Source organism: Aplysia californica, unplaced genomic scaffold (genome assembly GCF_000002075.1).
Source record: "Aplysia californica isolate F4 #8 unplaced genomic scaffold, AplCal3.0 scaffold00254, whole genome shotgun sequence".
NCBI lineage: Eukaryota > Metazoa > Mollusca > Gastropoda > Aplysiida > Aplysiidae > Aplysia > Aplysia californica.
In genome coordinates, this window is record NW_004797524.1 from 904,560 (window position 1) to 923,330 (window position 18,771).

At 40.2% G+C, this 18,771-nt stretch overlaps 1 protein-coding gene across 1 annotated transcript in view; it reads right to left on the bottom strand.

Annotated features, from left to right (window-relative positions):
- Window positions 1-11,379: 11,379 nt before the first annotated feature.
- Window positions 11,380-18,771, bottom strand: part of LOC101857256 (40S ribosomal protein S14) — an 8,071-nt gene continuing 679 nt past the window's right edge. The window contains exons 2-5 of the mRNA XM_005100647.3: window positions 17,486-17,632; window positions 16,541-16,702; window positions 13,999-14,075; window positions 11,380-11,496 (exon numbers count right to left, since the gene is read on the bottom strand). Coding sequence (XP_005100704.1) covers window positions 11,429-11,496; window positions 13,999-14,075; window positions 16,541-16,702; window positions 17,486-17,631 — 453 coding nt within the window. The 5' untranslated portion in view covers window position 17,632 and the 3' untranslated portion in view covers window positions 11,380-11,428. The remainder of the gene's footprint in view (window positions 11,497-13,998; window positions 14,076-16,540; window positions 16,703-17,485; window positions 17,633-18,771) is intronic.

Here is an 18,771-nt window from a genome sequence, read left to right on the forward strand (position 1 = left end):
GAAAATATCTGTAGTATGGCAACTACTACTACACCAGCATAATGTTACAAACTATGGCAGAGCATTGATTTTGATAAGATAACCTCACTAGCATACTGAGTGTATGTTGCAGGTGTATGTCACTAGCATAATGTTACAAATTGATGGTGGAGCTTCGTAAAATATGACGTCACTTTAGCTCACTACAACAAATTAAGAGCAGGGCTCTGTAAATGTGATAAAGCAACTGCTACAATGTTACACATTAACAGCAAAGCACTGTATAATAATATTGCAACCGTCCTTGCATAATGTATTACCCACACATATACATGATATGTATGGCACAGCATTGTTTTAATTGACCACCTCACAAGCTGAATGCACTATTTTATACCATATTGTATAATATAATATGACTACCACGCACACTAGCACCAGAAGAACAAATTAAGAACAGAGCATTGTTTAGTTAGATACCTATGCAAATGGTCTTGTATAATTACAAAAGAAAATAAGTGCAGAGTATTTTGTGCTGCCTGCTTTATTCTTAAAAGTAGGCTATTTGAGCCACGTGTCCAAAAATGCTCAGTATTTATTTTGTTACAATTACAAGTAATACAAGCCTTTTCTGTCTCACCGACTCTTGATTTGTTATTACCTAATATACTTGAACTGTGCTATACATATATATAGCCTAAGCACATTTTAATATACTGTTTGTACATGATTTATGTACTTTATTGTCTTGCTATATATACGAATGTAATGTGTCTTTAGCGCAGTAAACTGAAATGGGCTTTGACCATGGGCTGAAGATGGTAAGTTTAAAAACTACGCATGTTCTGGATTTCACACTGAATTCTTCATCACACTGACATTTATCTTCTTCTCTCATTATGTAGTGTATATCCCAGCCCATATCCACGAAATGGCAAAGGCGTTATTGTTAAGTCTTATAATTTGTAATGATTTGCATATCTTGTAAAATATGTTTTGTTGTATGTGTATGTCTTTTAGTAACATTTTCCACAGCATCTGAAAACATTTTCAAGGGATCAGTTACAACCACACCTTGCTTAGTTCCTTTTTATAGATTTCACTTTGAGAGTAATAATACACCAGTATGTGCTACCACCAAGCATGTCAATTGTCTATATCCATCATGTCGAAATGAGGATGAACAGTCTGACAAAAGTGCAAGACTTTCCTTTTCCAAAGTACGATGAATGTCTTTAAGGAACTTTTCAGCCTGTCTTGAGTAATTATAGTAGTAATATGTCTTTTGTATGCTACACCATTGATTTAATAGAGGAAGGGGAGAGTGATAAAGTGCCTTCAGATAATATTAATACAATAGTTTATATTTGAAGTTATGTAGAAGAGCTCATTGCTAGATGGGCATGAAACGATGAAGCGATGCCAAAAGGAACAAGTAAGTAGAAACACTCGCTTGATACTGAATAGCATGTATGTATACCTTTTTTAAAAATTGTTATAATATAGTGAATAACATGTGAAATATCGAGAAAGTGCCATCTGTTGTTTTAGTTCAACAGAGCTCTGTGAAAGTGAGGGGGCTCATTTATTTAAAAGAGCAGGAAAAGAAAAGTGCATACTAGTTTATACTTGAACTGCACACATTATGTAAGATGTCTCAAGCATTGTTCTTGAGCCTAAAAGCAGAAAGTGTCAATGTACTTGATGTTGTGGTACGGAGTAAACTTTTTTTTAAAAATAATTCGCACAACCACATGGATGTTATGTTAAACTAGTCATAAATCAGCATGGCTTGTTATGTGTGCCAATTAGATTTTTCTGTTGCACACAGTCAGAAAATGTTAATCATTAGTACATGCCATGAAGTTGATATTGTAGCCTACACTTAATATTTAAAAATATATACTCACAACACAACCAACCAGCTTATAGTATGTTTAAACAGGCCATACACCAGCATGGTCTCAAAAAGTTATGGGTGCCAAATGGGTCTTTGTGCGGAGCTGCTGTGAACATTTTGACACAAACGGTTGAAGAAGGTTTGGAACTTGAAATAGGGGTGGCATTCATTGTGTGTGTGTTGTCAAATAATTAAATGAAAAAAATTGGGGTGGGGGGTTGTTATTTAATTTTAATAAAGTTAAAGAGTACTTGTGATTTTCATCGTAAGTAAACTTGATAGTTTTTACCTTTTCATGTCCACTCATCTTTTTATGCCTAGCATTACTATTCAGTAGACGGAAGTACACATGTACTGGGTACATGTACTGAACAACTGCATGACCTTTTCAAGAATTCAGCGGAGTGATGTAACTGATAAAGCCTGGTCTGGATTGGGACTTTTTTAGGGAAGTCTTACATTCAATTACTCTTTTCAATTGTATTTTTACGCACAATTTTATTGACATTGAACTGGTACGAGTATCTGAACCATTTACTACCTCAGAATTACAAAGTTATATCTGACATTTTTGGCCGTTTTGAGTTACTAAGACCATGCGATTAACCCCTTCAATGCAGCAGGTAAATAGGACCCTGCGCCTGGGGGAAATTCGATGAACCAAGCCTGTTCAGGGGTGACCCCACTCTTCCTCCCCTCTCTTTTTTATTTATGAATATTTCCTCATGAATTTCTGCATGGACATCCTACAGTAGTCTCCGCCTAAACGCACGGTGCTCGGGAGGGCTCCTTAGCGTGTGTTTATACGGAGCGTGCGTTTACATGAACCTTTGCAAAGGGAGGAAGGGACGCAGTCATCTCATTGCCTTGATATTCAGATTCTAGTGACCTCCCTTTGTGGAGGGGGTCATTTTGGGCTGATAATGTGACGACACGTGACTGTTTTGTAAAAGATTCCCCGACTGCGGTTAAGACTGCAAAGGCGTAGAATTGGTATGTTTTTTTGTTTTTTTTGGGGGGAGGGGCAGAAAGACAGACTCGATGTAATGAATGCACCATAAAATGCCGAGAACCGATAGCCTAAAAAGAAATTGTTGGTGATAGTCATAGAGACGACGGTCCAGCCACGTGGCTTTCCAAGCGACCACCCCCGACCGTAAATTCATGAACGAGCATTCACGCGTGTTGCACATCATAGGCTTAGGTCTAACCATTAGCCAACACGCAGTCACTCAAACACCAGTCAGAAACCTTTTCTCAAAGAGATGCATTTCCAGTGACCAATCAAATAACGTTTCAGTCCCCGAACCCCCCAACATATCACCAACCAGTCCTAGACCTATGTGACATTATGTGTCTGGAAAGTTGAGTGTGAAAATGCTGTCCATCCCTCTCTTTGTTCGGCGTAAGGGGCAGTCTCGCAAAATATCCGGTTTTCTAGGCTTGTCTTAAGCAAGCTATGCAAATATCGTACAGTGGTCGTAGTGAAATTTCCCTTAAAGTCAAGCTTTACCTGTCAGCGTGTTTTGTAGATTGAAGCGTGCGTTTAGGGGGAGTGACCGTGTGTTTGTACGTCTAAGCTATATAGTAAAAAAAAAACGTCAGAGGACGAAAGTGTGCGTTTGAGCAGAGCATGCTTTTGTATGGCGTGTGTTAGGCGGAGACTACTGTATATTGAACCACATTTCTTTTGATATAATTTTGGAGGGATTTCATTGAGAGATAAATGGAGAAAAGTTGGAGATAGTAACATGATGCTAAAAACAACACCACCAAACAACATTAACAACTTACCTTCTCGTAATGATAAACTGGGACCCCCAAAAAAGGGAATATATATTGTCATTGTGTGAGTGTTTTCAGGTAAAAAGGAAGTGCCAAGAGGTTTTTTCCTACCTTATACAACGCTTGTACAATCCGCGATCAAAATCGTAAGATTATTCTGAGTCGTTATCAAGATATTCAAAGAATGGCATTGGAAAAAGCTTGACATGATGTGACATTCAAAATCTTTGACATCAAATTTCTCAAAACTAGGTACTGAGCAGATAGAACTTTGTAATTCTGAGGTAGCATGGCTATGCATGTTGAAGGGCAGCATCCAGAGGAGAGCTAGTGATTTAAACTGAAGTGATCATCTCTGAGACTAGTGAGACAGCACTACATGGAAAACACATGATAATGAAAGTTTGTTTGCATTATTCAGCAGAGTCCTCTTAAACCGAACATGGTTAATCCGAAGTCTGGGGTAAAGCAAAGGGAAAAAAATCCCCGAACTTTGTTTTAAAATTTGAACAACCTCCTTAAACCGAAGACCCAAGTAAGTCAAGAAAATTCTGTCGTTCCTTTGGTTTCAGTTTAAGAGGACTCTGCTGTATTTTTATAAATAATCTGCATTTTATGCTGCTTCCTTTTACCTCCATTTTTAGAATAATATAATGACAGCTTGTATTTTTTTTTCTTACCAGCTGTATTGAGAATAAATGTTTTGCAGCAGTTTTTTTACTCAAGGCAGCGGATGTAGGTCCTGCATAAATCACTGAAAGATAACATTCATAGGTCTTGCATTTTTAAGACAATGTCAGCTGATATTTTGTACTGAATATTTGTTACGACCTGTTCTTCATCAAGGGTAAAAAATGTATACCTTGAATGTCATGTAACTTGTTTTCCTTGTTTCTTTTTTTGAGGATATTTTTTTGGGGGTTCTTCATAAAGTAATTTTATAGTTCATATTTGCTTGTTCATAATAGTTGCAAAGAACACTGGGGAGCTTTCTTTAGCACACATGCATGCACTCATCATATAGCCTAATAATGCAGTTACCAGTACCGGTACCCATCACTGGTGGGTTTACAAATTTCTACATTTCAATTTCAAGCCACAAGGATTGCAGTGAATATTTTCAAGTCTAGGACTAGGTATGTATTTGACAGAGACAGAGTGGTGGGAGACTAAGATTTGTTCAACTGATACTCATCACGTGTATAGAGGAAGTGCAATGTACTTTGGATAACTGAAATTTTTACCAGTCACACACTTGTTGTCTTGGGTACCCTGGACCTCCTATTCAACAACTATCTATTATTGCAACTTCCTCTACAAGTTCAAGGGGTGTATTGCATAGTGTAACATACATGTATATAGTATTTGCTATTGATACCTGTTTTTTTTTGTCTTTGTGAGTGTTTTGTGGCACTTGCAGCACAATGATGAATGAGGTCGTATAAGTGCTGAAGATTAGAGGTGTTACTACTACAATGTAGAAAGTAAAGTATACAAAGAAAAGGAGTGGGAGAGATTTAAGGGCAATAGAAGTTTTATTGGAAAGATGGAGCAAACCACACCAGAGCCCCCACCAACTACCCATGAAGCATTTGTGTTGGGAGCAACAATTGTGTAATTTGTGTTCAGACAGTTCATGCCAAATGATGAAAGCGAAAGATCCTTCAAAGTCATAGCACAAAGAACATTGCTTGTAAGTTTGCTAGTTAAGTGACGTGACGCTGAACATTCATGACTGTGTTCTGTGTGCATGTACGACTATGTACTCAAATAGACAAGGGTTCCAAGTTCAAGTACCTAATCACACAAATTATGCCCTCTGTGTTTATTACGTTTTTTATAATATTATTTTACAAATACACCCAAGATGTCTCAGTCTTTAGTCTTGTACGGTGATAATATATGTAGATCTATATTTGTATAGGCCTATGTACATGTATATATATATATATATATATAATCTACGCAGTTCTTTGATACTTGTGTGTATACACATTGCAAATGATCTTTTCTCGCTATTGTTGTGACAATGAATAAATAAACACATGAACAGTTTTAAAGTTTGAAATATTACTTTTTAAATACATATCTATCTTATTTAATTGAATTTTTTGCCCGCTGTATCAAGTGCAAGATACACTGTAAAACATTTCTGCGATTCATGGTCATGACTAGTTGGAACCTCCCAAATGTGTAGTCAAATACAGTGGAATCCACTTATAACGAGTCCTGAAATAACGAGAAGTCTGTTACAAAGACAATTTTCTAAAACCCTGTTTTTCCCCCTTCTTTATCTTTGTAAATAAAATACTGCTCTTACGCAACCAGACAAACCCGCGAGTCGGTTATAGCGGAATATTGCTGCTGCTATCCAAAGCGCATAGGCCATTTATTCATGTAAAACCTCGCCAGTTGAGAAACTTGTTGGTTATCTTGCGAAACAAAGAATGGGAGAGCCCACGTGTGCCAACAATGAAGGCCGGATTGAATGAGTGGGGAGAGTGTGGCATGCACAGACAAGCAGAACGCATCGTGTGATAGGCCAGCCTAGTCTAGATTATCTAGGCCTACCATTCCTCTCACTTCTCCAATGTGGGGATGGAGAGGTCATGGTGCTGTACTGTGATGGAAGGAGCGAATGTGTGGTATGTTCCCATTGTGCACAAGCAGGCGGAACGCACCGCAGGGTGTGGTGGGGTGGGGGACAACACAGCGGGCGACTTAGCCTAGAGAACTTTTTTTCTGATCGCCTACGCTGAGCTGTCAACATCGTTGGGTTAGAGAAAGAAACCCTGATTCTTCGACTTTTGATCAAGTAAGACTTAAAGGTAATGTTGAACCAAATCATCTTTAGGGGAGATTACAAAAAGAAATAAACCGAAAACTACACTCATACTTATACTCATAGATTAGGCCTACTTTACTATCTCCATTGAATTTATTACTGGATCCCGTATAACGAGAATCCTGCTATAACGGACATTTGGCATCGGTCCCCTCCCTCTCGCTATAACAGAATTCCACTGTAGTAATACTGTAGTACTTGTACATGAGACATGTAGTAAAGTTGCTCGACTACAAAAGAGATGAACAGAAACAGATAAGGCTTATCTTGAAAAGATGATTTGTTGTTCAAGTTCTATTTAATGTTGTCCAACTACTCCAAGGAGTGTGGAGATGCTGTCTCAGTCTCTCATCCATTTTTCAGTGTTTTCAATGTTACGAATGGCAACCCTCCTAAAAGTTAGTAAAACGGCCACATATGTTTTTATTTTCTTTGTCAGAAAGCATGACAGCCATCTGTCTAGGCCTACTTGACTTGGTACATGTATGTATTCAAGATTCAGTGCAATCAGACATGACCATCACAATGGAAGTACATTTACCATTATTTCTGGAGCGTAGCTTCTTGTTTTACTGTAGGCTACTTTTAGTGTTTATGTGTATGGTTCAAGATACAAGTGAAATGAAAGATATTGATTTGGCATCCTTTCCAACACTACCACTAAAGTAACATTAGGAGGCAAATTAAAGTTATTGAGGAAGACAAACGAGATGGGCCAGGGCGTAGAGCAGCCTCCAACAAAAACGATCAACAACTACGAACTGGAGGTGGTACATGAATTCGCCTACCGTGGCTCAACAGCGACAGACAACCTGTCTTTGGATGCTGAGATCAACAAACGGATCGGACGTGCAGCTACGACATTCGCCTGGTTGAGAAAGAGAGCCTGGGAAAACAAGCTGGCGATCCGGATCAAGGTAGCCATCTACAGGGTCTGCGTCCTCAGCACCTTAATAATAATAAATAATAGATAGCATTTGTATAGCGCATATCCCCGCTCAACAGCAGGCTCTATGCGCTTTACACTATATTATTACCCCAGCAGACCATAGAACACTCAGAAACATTCTCAGCTTCCCGGGAAGCATACAGTGCAAGCAGCCGATTAAGCGCTCAAACACTAACAAACTGACAAGATCTTTCGCTGTCTATAGCCGGGTACCCATTCCCACCTGGGTGAAGTGAGGAAAATTCGTGTAAAGTGCCTTTCCCAAGGACACAACGTCGGGTCCCTGACGGGATTCGAACCCACGACCTTACGGTTGCGAGTCTGAGAGCCTAACCACTAGGCCACCGACGCCACCAGTACAGAAGTGAGACATGGACCCTGTACAGCAGACAGACAGGAAAAAAGGCTCAACATATTTCGTATGCACATCCTTGATATACAGTGGAGCAACAAAGTCACCAATGTGGAAGTTCTCACCCGTGCGCAGATCCCAAGTCTGTTCACCACGCTCCGGCAGCGCCGACTCCGCTGGCTTGGTCTCGGGCATCGCATGCTGGATGGAAGAATACCAAAGGACTTATTGTACGGTGAGCTGGCGAGCGCCTGCATCTTCGCTTCAAATAAAGGTGTGTCAAGCGAGATATGAAATCACTCGATATGGACACTGGGAGGTGGGAGATACTGGCGTGCGATCGCGACAAGTGGAGACAGACGCTGTGAGCTGGTCTCATCAGAGGTGAAGCCCGACTGCGACAGGCTGCTGGAGACAAACGCTGTCGCCGAAAGAACAGCCAGAGGCTACCAACGCAGGAAGACACCACTCTCAAGTGCAGCCACTGCAACAGGGCCTGCAATTCCTGTGTGGGCCTGTTCAGCCACACAAGTGCTGCTCTCGAACCTGAAATCTCCTGGCGCAGATCCATAGTCTCCTAAGTAAGAATGACCAATTGCTCAAATGTGTGAAATATGTAGGCCTAATAATGTGTGAAACTCAATAAACACATTGGACAAAAGTGAGATGAAAATTGCGACAGAGTGGACTCTCTCACTACTCTCAGTTCCAAACAAATCTTTGTGCCAGGTATGATCAAGATTCTGTATACTCCACTTTATTTATCATTTTGATTTATGTACACTACTACAATAGTGGCCTCTTTTCAGCGGAAATCAGGGGAATCTTGTCAAACTGCCCTCAATTTTGTCAAGTTCAATTCTAGATTATGCTGATCCATTTTTTCCATTCCCATCTCTTGGAGTATGTACCGGTAGTATTAATTATTAATAGTAATGTAGTGTGCAGGCCTACACAAAAATATACAAAGTAATTTCAGTTGAACCTGTGTAAGACGGCCACACATTGTTGATGAGAAAAGTGGCCGTACAAGACTGGTGGCCGTCATACGCAGGACTATGGTGGCCATCATCATATGCAGGACTAATCAACATGAAGAAGACTTCTGAGGTCCCAACTGGAGGTGGTTGAAGGATTAGGACTGTCATAGGGCTCATTAAAATGTTTGTGGAGTTTTTTTTGTAGGGTTTTTTTTTGTTGTTATAAAGGGGGGAGAGGATAGGACGGTGTTTGTGGGACTTTTTGTAGTTAGTCTTATTTATTATTTTTTAAGGGTCTGTGAAAGGTCAAAACAAAACGGGTCACATGGGGAAGGCAAAGTACTATAGTTAAAACAAAGGTCACCACCACTTGGCAAACAAGCAACACTTTTGTCGCAAGTTTGTGCCGACTTCCAATTGTTATGAATTGGGTTTACGGACTGAGTTGTGGGCGGGGCTTATACATGTAGTTTATGACGGATCACACGCTTCCCTTCCCAGTACCAGTTACCAGCAGAAAACGTGGATAAAGGACCAAGAAGGGCTCTCCACCTGTCTCTGTCCTACAACTCCTACAACATGTACATGTAGTTCTTGGCGATCTCTACTTCCACCTAGCTGTGCCAGGTCTGTCTCCACATCTCAGCCTTCCTCGCCCTTGGGTATTTGATCTTTACATCTTTTTTTTTTAGATTTGGCATTGTCACATTGTGGGCTGGTTTCTTAATTAATTATTAAGACAAAGAAGAGTGTGCTCAGTCCACCCATCTTCTTTTCTTGAACTCGCGGACAATTGGTTGTTTGGTTCTCCGCCATAAAAGAGTTCTGATCTTCCCCTGGCAACTATTAGCACTGCAAGTCTGCACCCATAACTTCATTAAATTACGATTGGCAAGACCTCCGAATAACTTGTCTCCATTTACTGTTGTTTTAAAATCACAACATAACATGATAAAACAGATCCGGGTTACCACTAGTCTAGGGCCTCAACCATCAAAATACAATACACTGTGTAAAACTTTCCAGGATAATTTATCATTTACCTTTGTTGGGGTAAAGAGACGCACATCGACTAAATAATAGTCACTTTGACTTAATAAAAGGCTGGGAAAAAATAAGACATACAGACAGAAACAACAGAGAGAAAGTAAAGAAGTAGGACCTACCAGTGGCGCCCTCCAACCACTTGCTTTCATTAACTGACTATTCGTCGAGTCTTGAGTCAATGATTCTTTTTCTAACTACTCACACCAAAGTGGCAGGCACACTGAGCCATTAAGTTGCAATCTTCTTCTCAGGTCTCAGGATCCCTTCTTCTTTACAATTCCTAATGATTAAGTTGAACTTCGGATGATTTGATATTTTTCACTCCCCCAAAAATATCAACTCACCCAGTCAACTGTTGTAGTAATTGAAAAAAATGAAAAGAAGTGCACCCACTCCACATACATTATACACACACGAGTATTCACAAACCACTGACTTGTGAAGCGGCACAAGGTGTAGAGAGAATTTGAAATTATGAAAGGGTAAAGAGTTAACTGTGATTTTATTCAATCCCAAAATAGAAGATTCTATGGAATCATAATGCTCATTTCCAGGCCCTTAGTTTGAACCTCATCCAATCAGGGGCCAAGCACTATCATCACCATTAGAGAAACCAGCTTGACATTCCACCCTTCTGCAGGAATGTACATTACAAAATGAGAGCTTTGTAAGTTTTAGTAGGGGTTTTACATGGCTCGCAACTGCATAAGGTCATATTATTATGATTGCCAAGGAGTGGATGTCAACAGAGAAGTCCTTACAGGGAATCGGGCTTACTCTGCTCACCTCTCTAGAGCTTTCTGCAACCGAATTAGAGAACTTCACTGAGAGAAGACACCAATAATAATCATAAAAGACTGCAGTTATATAGTGCCTGCTATTATATTAATTCTTTAGCTCCTGGTCAGACTTCAATAAACCTTACTGCAGGGGGATAGTTATTAGTTTGTAATGTATTGTAGGTATTTTATACCCCCATCAACACAATTTAGATCATTTAGAAGCTGGGCTTCGACCTTGCCTGCCAGGGCAAACTTAAGGTAAGCTGGTAAGTAAGAGGGATACACCTTCCCAGCAGAAACAGAGATACCGGTATTCAATAAGAATTCTTAAAAGGGAATCGAACCCAAGTCTAATGCATGCGAAGGCAAAGCACCTAACCCTGCACCACAGATGCCAATGCACTACTCTCAAAAGACAAAATTTGAGATGGACTACTCTGCTGCTGTGAGACTCCTAGCGAAATCAGTGCTTCACAAACAAAAAGCAAAGCCCCTGTTGATGCCCTGTCACACAGCAAGGAACAACCACCAATTCCCAAACTTTTTTTTGTCGTAGGTAAAGAGTTTTTCAGCATTTGCAACACAATTAGGTCATACAAGTGCAAAAGACTAACAACGTTGCAAGAGAGTAACACACAAAAAAAGGAGAGAAAAATGTAGATAGATGTTCGCATTGATATGAAAAGAGCAAACCACACCAGAGCATTCACCAACCACACATTCTCAAACTTAAAAACCCAAGGAAAAACAAAGGCAGAAATATCTTTTAAAAGTATTGATATACTTTATTCAGAATAAATCCCAACATTTTACAAACGTCGGCCACGTCTGCCACCCTTTCTGCGGGTGCTGTCTGAAGGAATGGGAGTGACATCCTCTGTGAAAAAAAATCAGAGAGCATTCATTAGTACTGTACCAAAAAGAAAAAAGGAAGGTAACTGAACTTTCAAAGGTCACTCTCTACTAACTGAAAATAACAAAACATGTCTAATGGATAAAATGTACATTAATACTTGATCCATAAAAAATTTGGGATATTTTATTCAGTACGTCTTCGAATAGCAAACCTTCAAGGAAGATTAACCCTCATCCTGCGGGAGCCAGATTTATGTCGCCCGATAAGCCTATTTCGGCACCTCGCCTACATTCCGGTCCCGAATCAGTGTAGCCCCTGGCTGAGCGCACGCGCTTGAGTTTGTGCGCGTTTGTGGCCTTCTCCTAGAACCGCCTGCGTTCGTTCGTAATCGAGGCATACGTCTCATTCAAAACATGCCAAGTTGGTAGCTCTAGATGTTCGTCCAATGAAATTATAGAAGAAATTGACCCACTTAGAAATGAGGAGCTCAGGAAACAAGACTTCCATTTTTCTAAACAAAATATTTCAAATGAGCTTGATTTTGTAGGAAATGATACTACCTGATAAAAAATAAGCTAGTTTGATAGTTATGAATACCATTGTGCAGGTACAAAGAACAATTTGAAAGTAAAACATTCGGATATTGACCTAAATTATCCCCTTTCGAACCTCAGGTCATTCATAACAACAAGAGCGTCCAGACAAGTTATTCGAATGGGCGTAACTACTCATAATGTCTTATCAGCTTGTGAGAGGGGGTTATTCATGTGTTTGTAACACTTTATAAATAAAGTCTGTTCCACAAAATGCATGATGAACACCAGATGCAGAATTCATAACGCAACGTCACTCATTCTAAATTCTAAGTGTGACGAGGTACAAATATAAAAATGCTGCCGTTGTACTCGAAATATAGAATAAGACGTACTATGGAAACTACCGTCAGATACCACAAGTCATATAAAGAACAAATTTGACAAAGGAGTCCAGAAAAGGCAATGATGGGCATCAAACAGTCAAATTTAGCACCAAGTAAAAAAAAGAAAACATGAAGCTAGACCTATACGGATCGCACACTTAAAATAGTGCTCAGTATTTCGAGATAGTATCGAGCGGAAGTACGACTTGAAATAAACAAACCTGGTGGATTTTCTAAAACTAGAGACAAGCGCCGGCCTACAAAAGCGATCGGCAAAGTAAACAAAGAAATTTAGCTTTTTGCAGCAAAACCATCTAAAAACTGAAGAAAATGAAGGGCATCATGATCTGGAGAATATTTTAAAGAATCTTTTGGCTAAAACCGCATGTCGATCGATGCAGCCATTAAAAAGCCTTTTGAATAGCAAAATTCGGCCACCACAAAAAACATACAGTAGTCTCCGCCTAAGATCCCGGTTCGCTTAAGATCCCGCTGTTTTAAGAAAACAGAATTTTTACTATACAAAAGTCCCTAAGATCCCGCTCTCATTTTCTCTGAAGGTCTACATTCGGCTAAGATCCCGCATTTCAGATCATAATTTGCGGAACAAAAACCCGGGCGGGACAGCCGATCAACCAAGAGTGAAAAGTTGAGATCAGTAAACTGTCAGTTGCGTCAAAGATCAGCCACTATCGTGAATGTGATCAAATACACGCTGTAAGTAAAACTTGATGAAGCGATACAACGTTTGCCCCAGACGGGATCACACCGAGGTGTGAACTGACCGACACGTTTGTTTCCCCCGAACATCGCACTCACACCTGAGCTCTCCCCCTAAACTTACATCACTCGCTGGATGGGTAGGGCCTACATGTTCGCTCCAGGCGGGATCACATTGAACTGTGAACTCTTCCCTGACCATTGCAGAAGTCTCTACTCCCGAATTTGCGAGACAGGCAGAATTTTAATTGGTGTGTTCACAACGTAATGGTGTGTAACGACAAAGGCGGTTGGGGGGGGGGGGGGGCTATAAATTTTCAACAGGTAAAGGGGAGGGGCAACTGGATAAGCATAGATCTTGAGACTCAAGATAGGATAATAAGTGAAAATGGCACTCTTTGCTCGCCATACGTCATCCCGGTTCGCCTAAGGTCCCGCATTTCCTTGCTCCCGAGCACCGGGATCTTAGGCGGAGACTACTGTAATAGATAAGCCCAGATCTAACTTCCGCAATTCAAGCGCCGTTGAATCGTATTTTCTTAACACTTTGCTGTCTCATCTCGCCGTACGGCGAGCCGGAAGTATTTCCGTTCGAGGCGCTTCTCGCCGATCGGCGATTGTGTACCATAACAACGGGATCGCGATGACTAGAACTACAATGTCGTTACTTATAGGCCAAGAAAATGTGGTCTGTAATATTTTTTCTTCCTTTCTTTTCCCCGACCTTTTAGAGCATCATGGTTGACGTCAACGCAGCAAGAAAAGATTAAACCCAAACAATTTTGAGGTTTAAAATTGCTTTGACAGCACAAAGATGTGGGGGGGGGGAAAAAGTTTTCATTTTCATTTTAAGTAAACACTGTAACACAATAAATATCACTCACCAATCCTTCCAATTTTCATTCCAGAACGTGCCAGAGCTCTCAAAGCAGACTGTGCTCCTGGGCCTGGGGTTTTGGTCCTGGAAGTGAAAGGTACAACAATTAGGAGAGCCTAATACAAATATCACTGGGTCATCAAACCCAACTTTGCAATAAAATGTAGCAGCAGCATGACAGACTACTAAAAAAAAAATATGCAGACTCGAACATGTGATTCTGGATAATGTAGAAACAGCTGAGAAATTATGCAATTTGAAAGAAGTGTCAGGCACAGACAATTCAAACACCTTGGGGATTGACAATTGGGTTCAAAACATCCATAATTCAGGGAAACCAATATATACCAAAATTTAAAGAGATATCAATCTTGGAATGGCACATGGTATGAGCCACTAATGACTTCCAGTATTCCGTGTATGCCTTAACTTTTCCTGACAGTGTATGCCTACCACACCACCAAATTCATGGTCATTTTAGACAGAAGATTTGAACGCCAAATCAGTTAAAAAGAAAAACAATTTTATACTCTATTCAGTGCTTCCACCAGGTGAAACTGGAAAATAAGGAATATTCTGCAGGGTGTCTGGGGGCCGGGCCGCAGAGGCCCCAACAGGCTGTTGGGGTTCAGGGGGCGAAGTCCCGAAGAAATTGAAACTTACAGCTTTTAGAGGGTTGAAAATGGCATTTGGGAGCCTGTTTGAAGAGACTGCCTATATGACAACCTCTCTCTCTCTTGCCCTTTTTTAACTCCCAGTGGAGCACAGGCCATCAACAACATTACTCCAGCGAAACCTGTCCTGAGCATCCTTTTCTATCTGTTTCCATGAGGTCCCCACTTTTTCAATTTCCGCTTGTACCGCTCGCCTCCATGACATGACAACCTATTACATTTATTTTTTCACAAACATTTTGTCTCGTTTGATTTCTTCACCTAGATCTATGTATCTTTCAATTACTGGCAATATTTAAAAGCAGGTTCCCCTTCCAAATTAATTGAACTTCCAGTGCTACCATAATTCAATTAATTTGTCATCGCACCATTGATAGAAGGCATACCAGGGAATAATGAATAGATCAGGGTGTCCAGCAATATTTCCTGAAAAAATGTACAACCTGGAAAAAAAATTTACTACCCAGCAAATCAAGTCCAACATCAGCTAAAAAAAGGGAGTTCATTTGCGCCACCAATAAGATTATATTATTATTACATAATATATATGGAACAAAAAGAACACACAACAAAGTCCAGTCGACAAAATGGAGGATAGACAAGACAATCGCAAGCTTGCTCACCGCTAGATTTAGTTTTCGCAAGGTTTTTGCGGCGCTCGCAACGGCATAGGTCATAATATGAGCGGCAAGGGATGGATGTCAACAGAGAAGTCCAAACGGGAGATCAAGCTTCAACTATCAATTAAGGTACCCCGTAAATAGTAGTTCACAAGAGTGACAAACATACAAAAGAAGTAGAGGAAATGAAGATAGTAAAGAAGAGGACAGAAAAAGCAGCAGTTCCCCCTATGTTGGTCCAGCACAGTATAAGCATGACATTGATAAATCAGCTCGTTAATTCTACTGTGCACAAGAACATGTTCTTCTGCCCTGGTGGAGATGGGAGGGGAGGGGGTAGATTTAGACCTAATGTGTACACTACAGGGTGACTGCCAAACCGGCTTCTCAATTTTCCAGGGCTATGTAATATAACAACACACACGCGTAAAATATATCCAGTCAACAACATCTCAGTGTCGCACAGGGGTCTTCTTTGACTTAAGTATTTCAGTCTGTTACTAGCGTTATAATATTTTCCTCTCATTATTATATATTTTAAAAAAGATTCCTGCTTTGAGCGTTCGCAGTGGCCTTGAGAAAGAATTTCTACTGTCAAGAACCAGTCTGGGTGTCATGACTCATATTATAAATGAGAAAGACAAAAATTATTGCTCAAACTAAAAGTAGAGCAATAATTTGAAGGGCTCAAGTAGACCTATTCAGTGTGAGAGGGGTAAGAATTGTGGGAGGGCATGAGGCAATGACACTGAAACTTTTTTTTTTAAACGAATTTACGACCTGGCTGGTCACCCTACCCTGTAGGCAATATCAGCAAAGAAAGTGAAAGGTACACAAGACAAAATAAGGTCACGCAACATTTTTGGGAGGGAATAAAGAAGCTTTAGCGAACGTGCCCTTACAGTCGAAAATAAGAGCTTGAGTCTACAAAAAAAAAAAAAACAAACAGCAGGTGCTAATTTTGGTAACAGTTAAATGGCACTTGCAAACACAAATAGGCCAAATAAGTGCTGGAGACTGGAGGTATCAGTTATCAGTATCACTAGAGAGTAGCATAAACGGACGACAAGAACAGAATTAATTTTCTATAGTAAACCACACCTGAGAATTCAGGGGGAAAACCCCCTACCAATTTAGGAGATAGCTATTTAGAACTCTGCAGTGGTGACGTGTGGAGAAATCACATAACTTTAAAACAAAAAGAAGGGCAACAAGCACAAGCCCAAAAAGAAGAAGACAGATCAAATGTTTATACCTGTTGCCACCAGTAGCCCTCAGTTTGATGTGAAGGGCAGTAATTCCCAGGGTCTTGCAACGTTCTGCAACATCCTGAGCTGCCAACATAGCAGCGTAAGGAGATGCCTCATCACGATCAGCCTTCACTTTCATGCCACCAGTCACACGGGCAATAGTTTCCCTGGAGAAAAACAAAACAAGACCATGAGCTATTTAATTAATAAAAGAAATTCAGTTGATACCCAAAGACTATTTCTATTCAGGTGCCAGGTCTGAAGCAGCCACATTATCAAAATATATGATTCCTTCCAGATCAGCTCCGTTTTGTTTTTTTTGTGTTGTTTGTACTAAGTCTGCACACACCAGCAAATACAGAGTTCAATAAACAAGCCTAGAAAAAGAAGCCACCAGAATTGAGCTTTGAACCATCAGCCTAGATTCCCCTTTAGACAGACAGAAGTGGACAAACCCCAAAAAGACCAGATTAATGTGAGGGAAAATAAAACAATTTTTTAAAAAAGATCTCGTAACATTCCATAATTTACATTTCAATACAATAAGCAGAACTAAGATATTTGTATGAACGGTTTATTTAAGCATAACTAGACGTATGTTATGAATAGTTTATTTATATATCTCCTGCATATAAATAGCTCTCTGGAACATGGGTTTACAAGGCAATCCGCTTTTTTTACTTTCAGGGTTCTCTAGTAGAACTGGTGATACCCCCCCCCCCATAAAAAGTGTTGCCAACATAAAGTAAAAAAATCACATTATGCCTACATGTTGAAAAAATAATACCCAGTACAGCATGGCAAAATTGGCAGGATGCGGAAATTATTTCGTTATGTATGAATTTCAATATCTTGCATGTTTTAAATACAAAGATTATACGAATTAAGAAGATATTTGGGACCTAAAAATCTGTTCCCTATGTGCATGCTAGACTATCTGAAACACTTACTTTCCAGACAGATCAGTCACGTGGACAAAGGTGTCGTTGAAACTGGCGTAAATGTGAGCAACGCCGAAGACATTTTCTCCCTCTTTGGCCTGTGGTCCAAGAACCACCTGCTCTTGCTGCTGAGGCTTTCCTCTACGTGGAGCCATGCTGAGAAGAGAATAGAAATTTTTACATGTGATATAAGTAAGTGAAACTACATGACAGTCACTATTTTAAAAAAGTGAACAGACCACTAAACAGAATTTGGTTTTGATTTACTTTCACAACTGTCTCATGTTCAGGTATTCTTAAACCACATCTTTTCTAAAAAGCCGATAGAATGAGCCATTAAAAAATGATAAATTCAAAGCCCAAAACGTAATGAACTCAACAATTACGCCTAGAACATTATCTTAGCGAAACAAGTGATAACACAGATCTAGCGCATAGTCGCTCAGCTGGACCGTATCATTTTATCAATCGATATCTCCGCCAAGAGACGCTCTACACGGTCAAAACAACTTGTGACGTCACTGGTCACTATAAATTTGCTACGTCATTAACCATACAAGGAATACTGAAATTTCCCATTGAAAAAGGTCAGCGTCTATGCCCTTTATACAGGCTAGGGCCTGAGCGCTACCCGTTTGAAGTAGGTCGGCCCTATATATGAAGTAGGTCGGCCCTATATATCAGCTGGGGGGATATCAGCTGAGATCGGCCATTTATTGCCTGTAGAGCTGTAAAAAACTAAATGGGTCGTTTTTCAGTAGCAAGTAGATCTAGACATATACACATCTCTGGTATCTCAGCTGATATACCCCCCCCCCCCCTCCCCCACGCCAAAACCCTATGTTTACAACTGATCAGCCGTGGCAACGGGGCATTTTTGGCTACACGTGATGAAGTAAAAAAGAAGGTAGCGTCAATTTCCACAGAGTGATGCGGTGGCAATTGACAAAAATTGACTTGTCAATTGCCACCTGAGTGAAGCGGTGTCAAGTCTGAAAACAACACTATCTTTAGCATCATACATAATGTGTGTCTAATGGATCAATCTGTTCTCAATAATTTCATTGGACGAGCATCTAGTCTAGAACTAGAGCATCTAGTCTAGAACTAGAGCTACGGCATCAACTTAGCGTGTTTTCAATGAGACGTAGGCTGTAGGCCTAGATCTTGGCTAGTCTTAGCCTACACTTTGGTGTAGAACAAACACAGGCAATTCTAGATTCTAGAAGGTCACAAACGCACACAAACTCAAGCAGAAATTCACGTTATATCGGGGAACATAAATCGGGAGACGG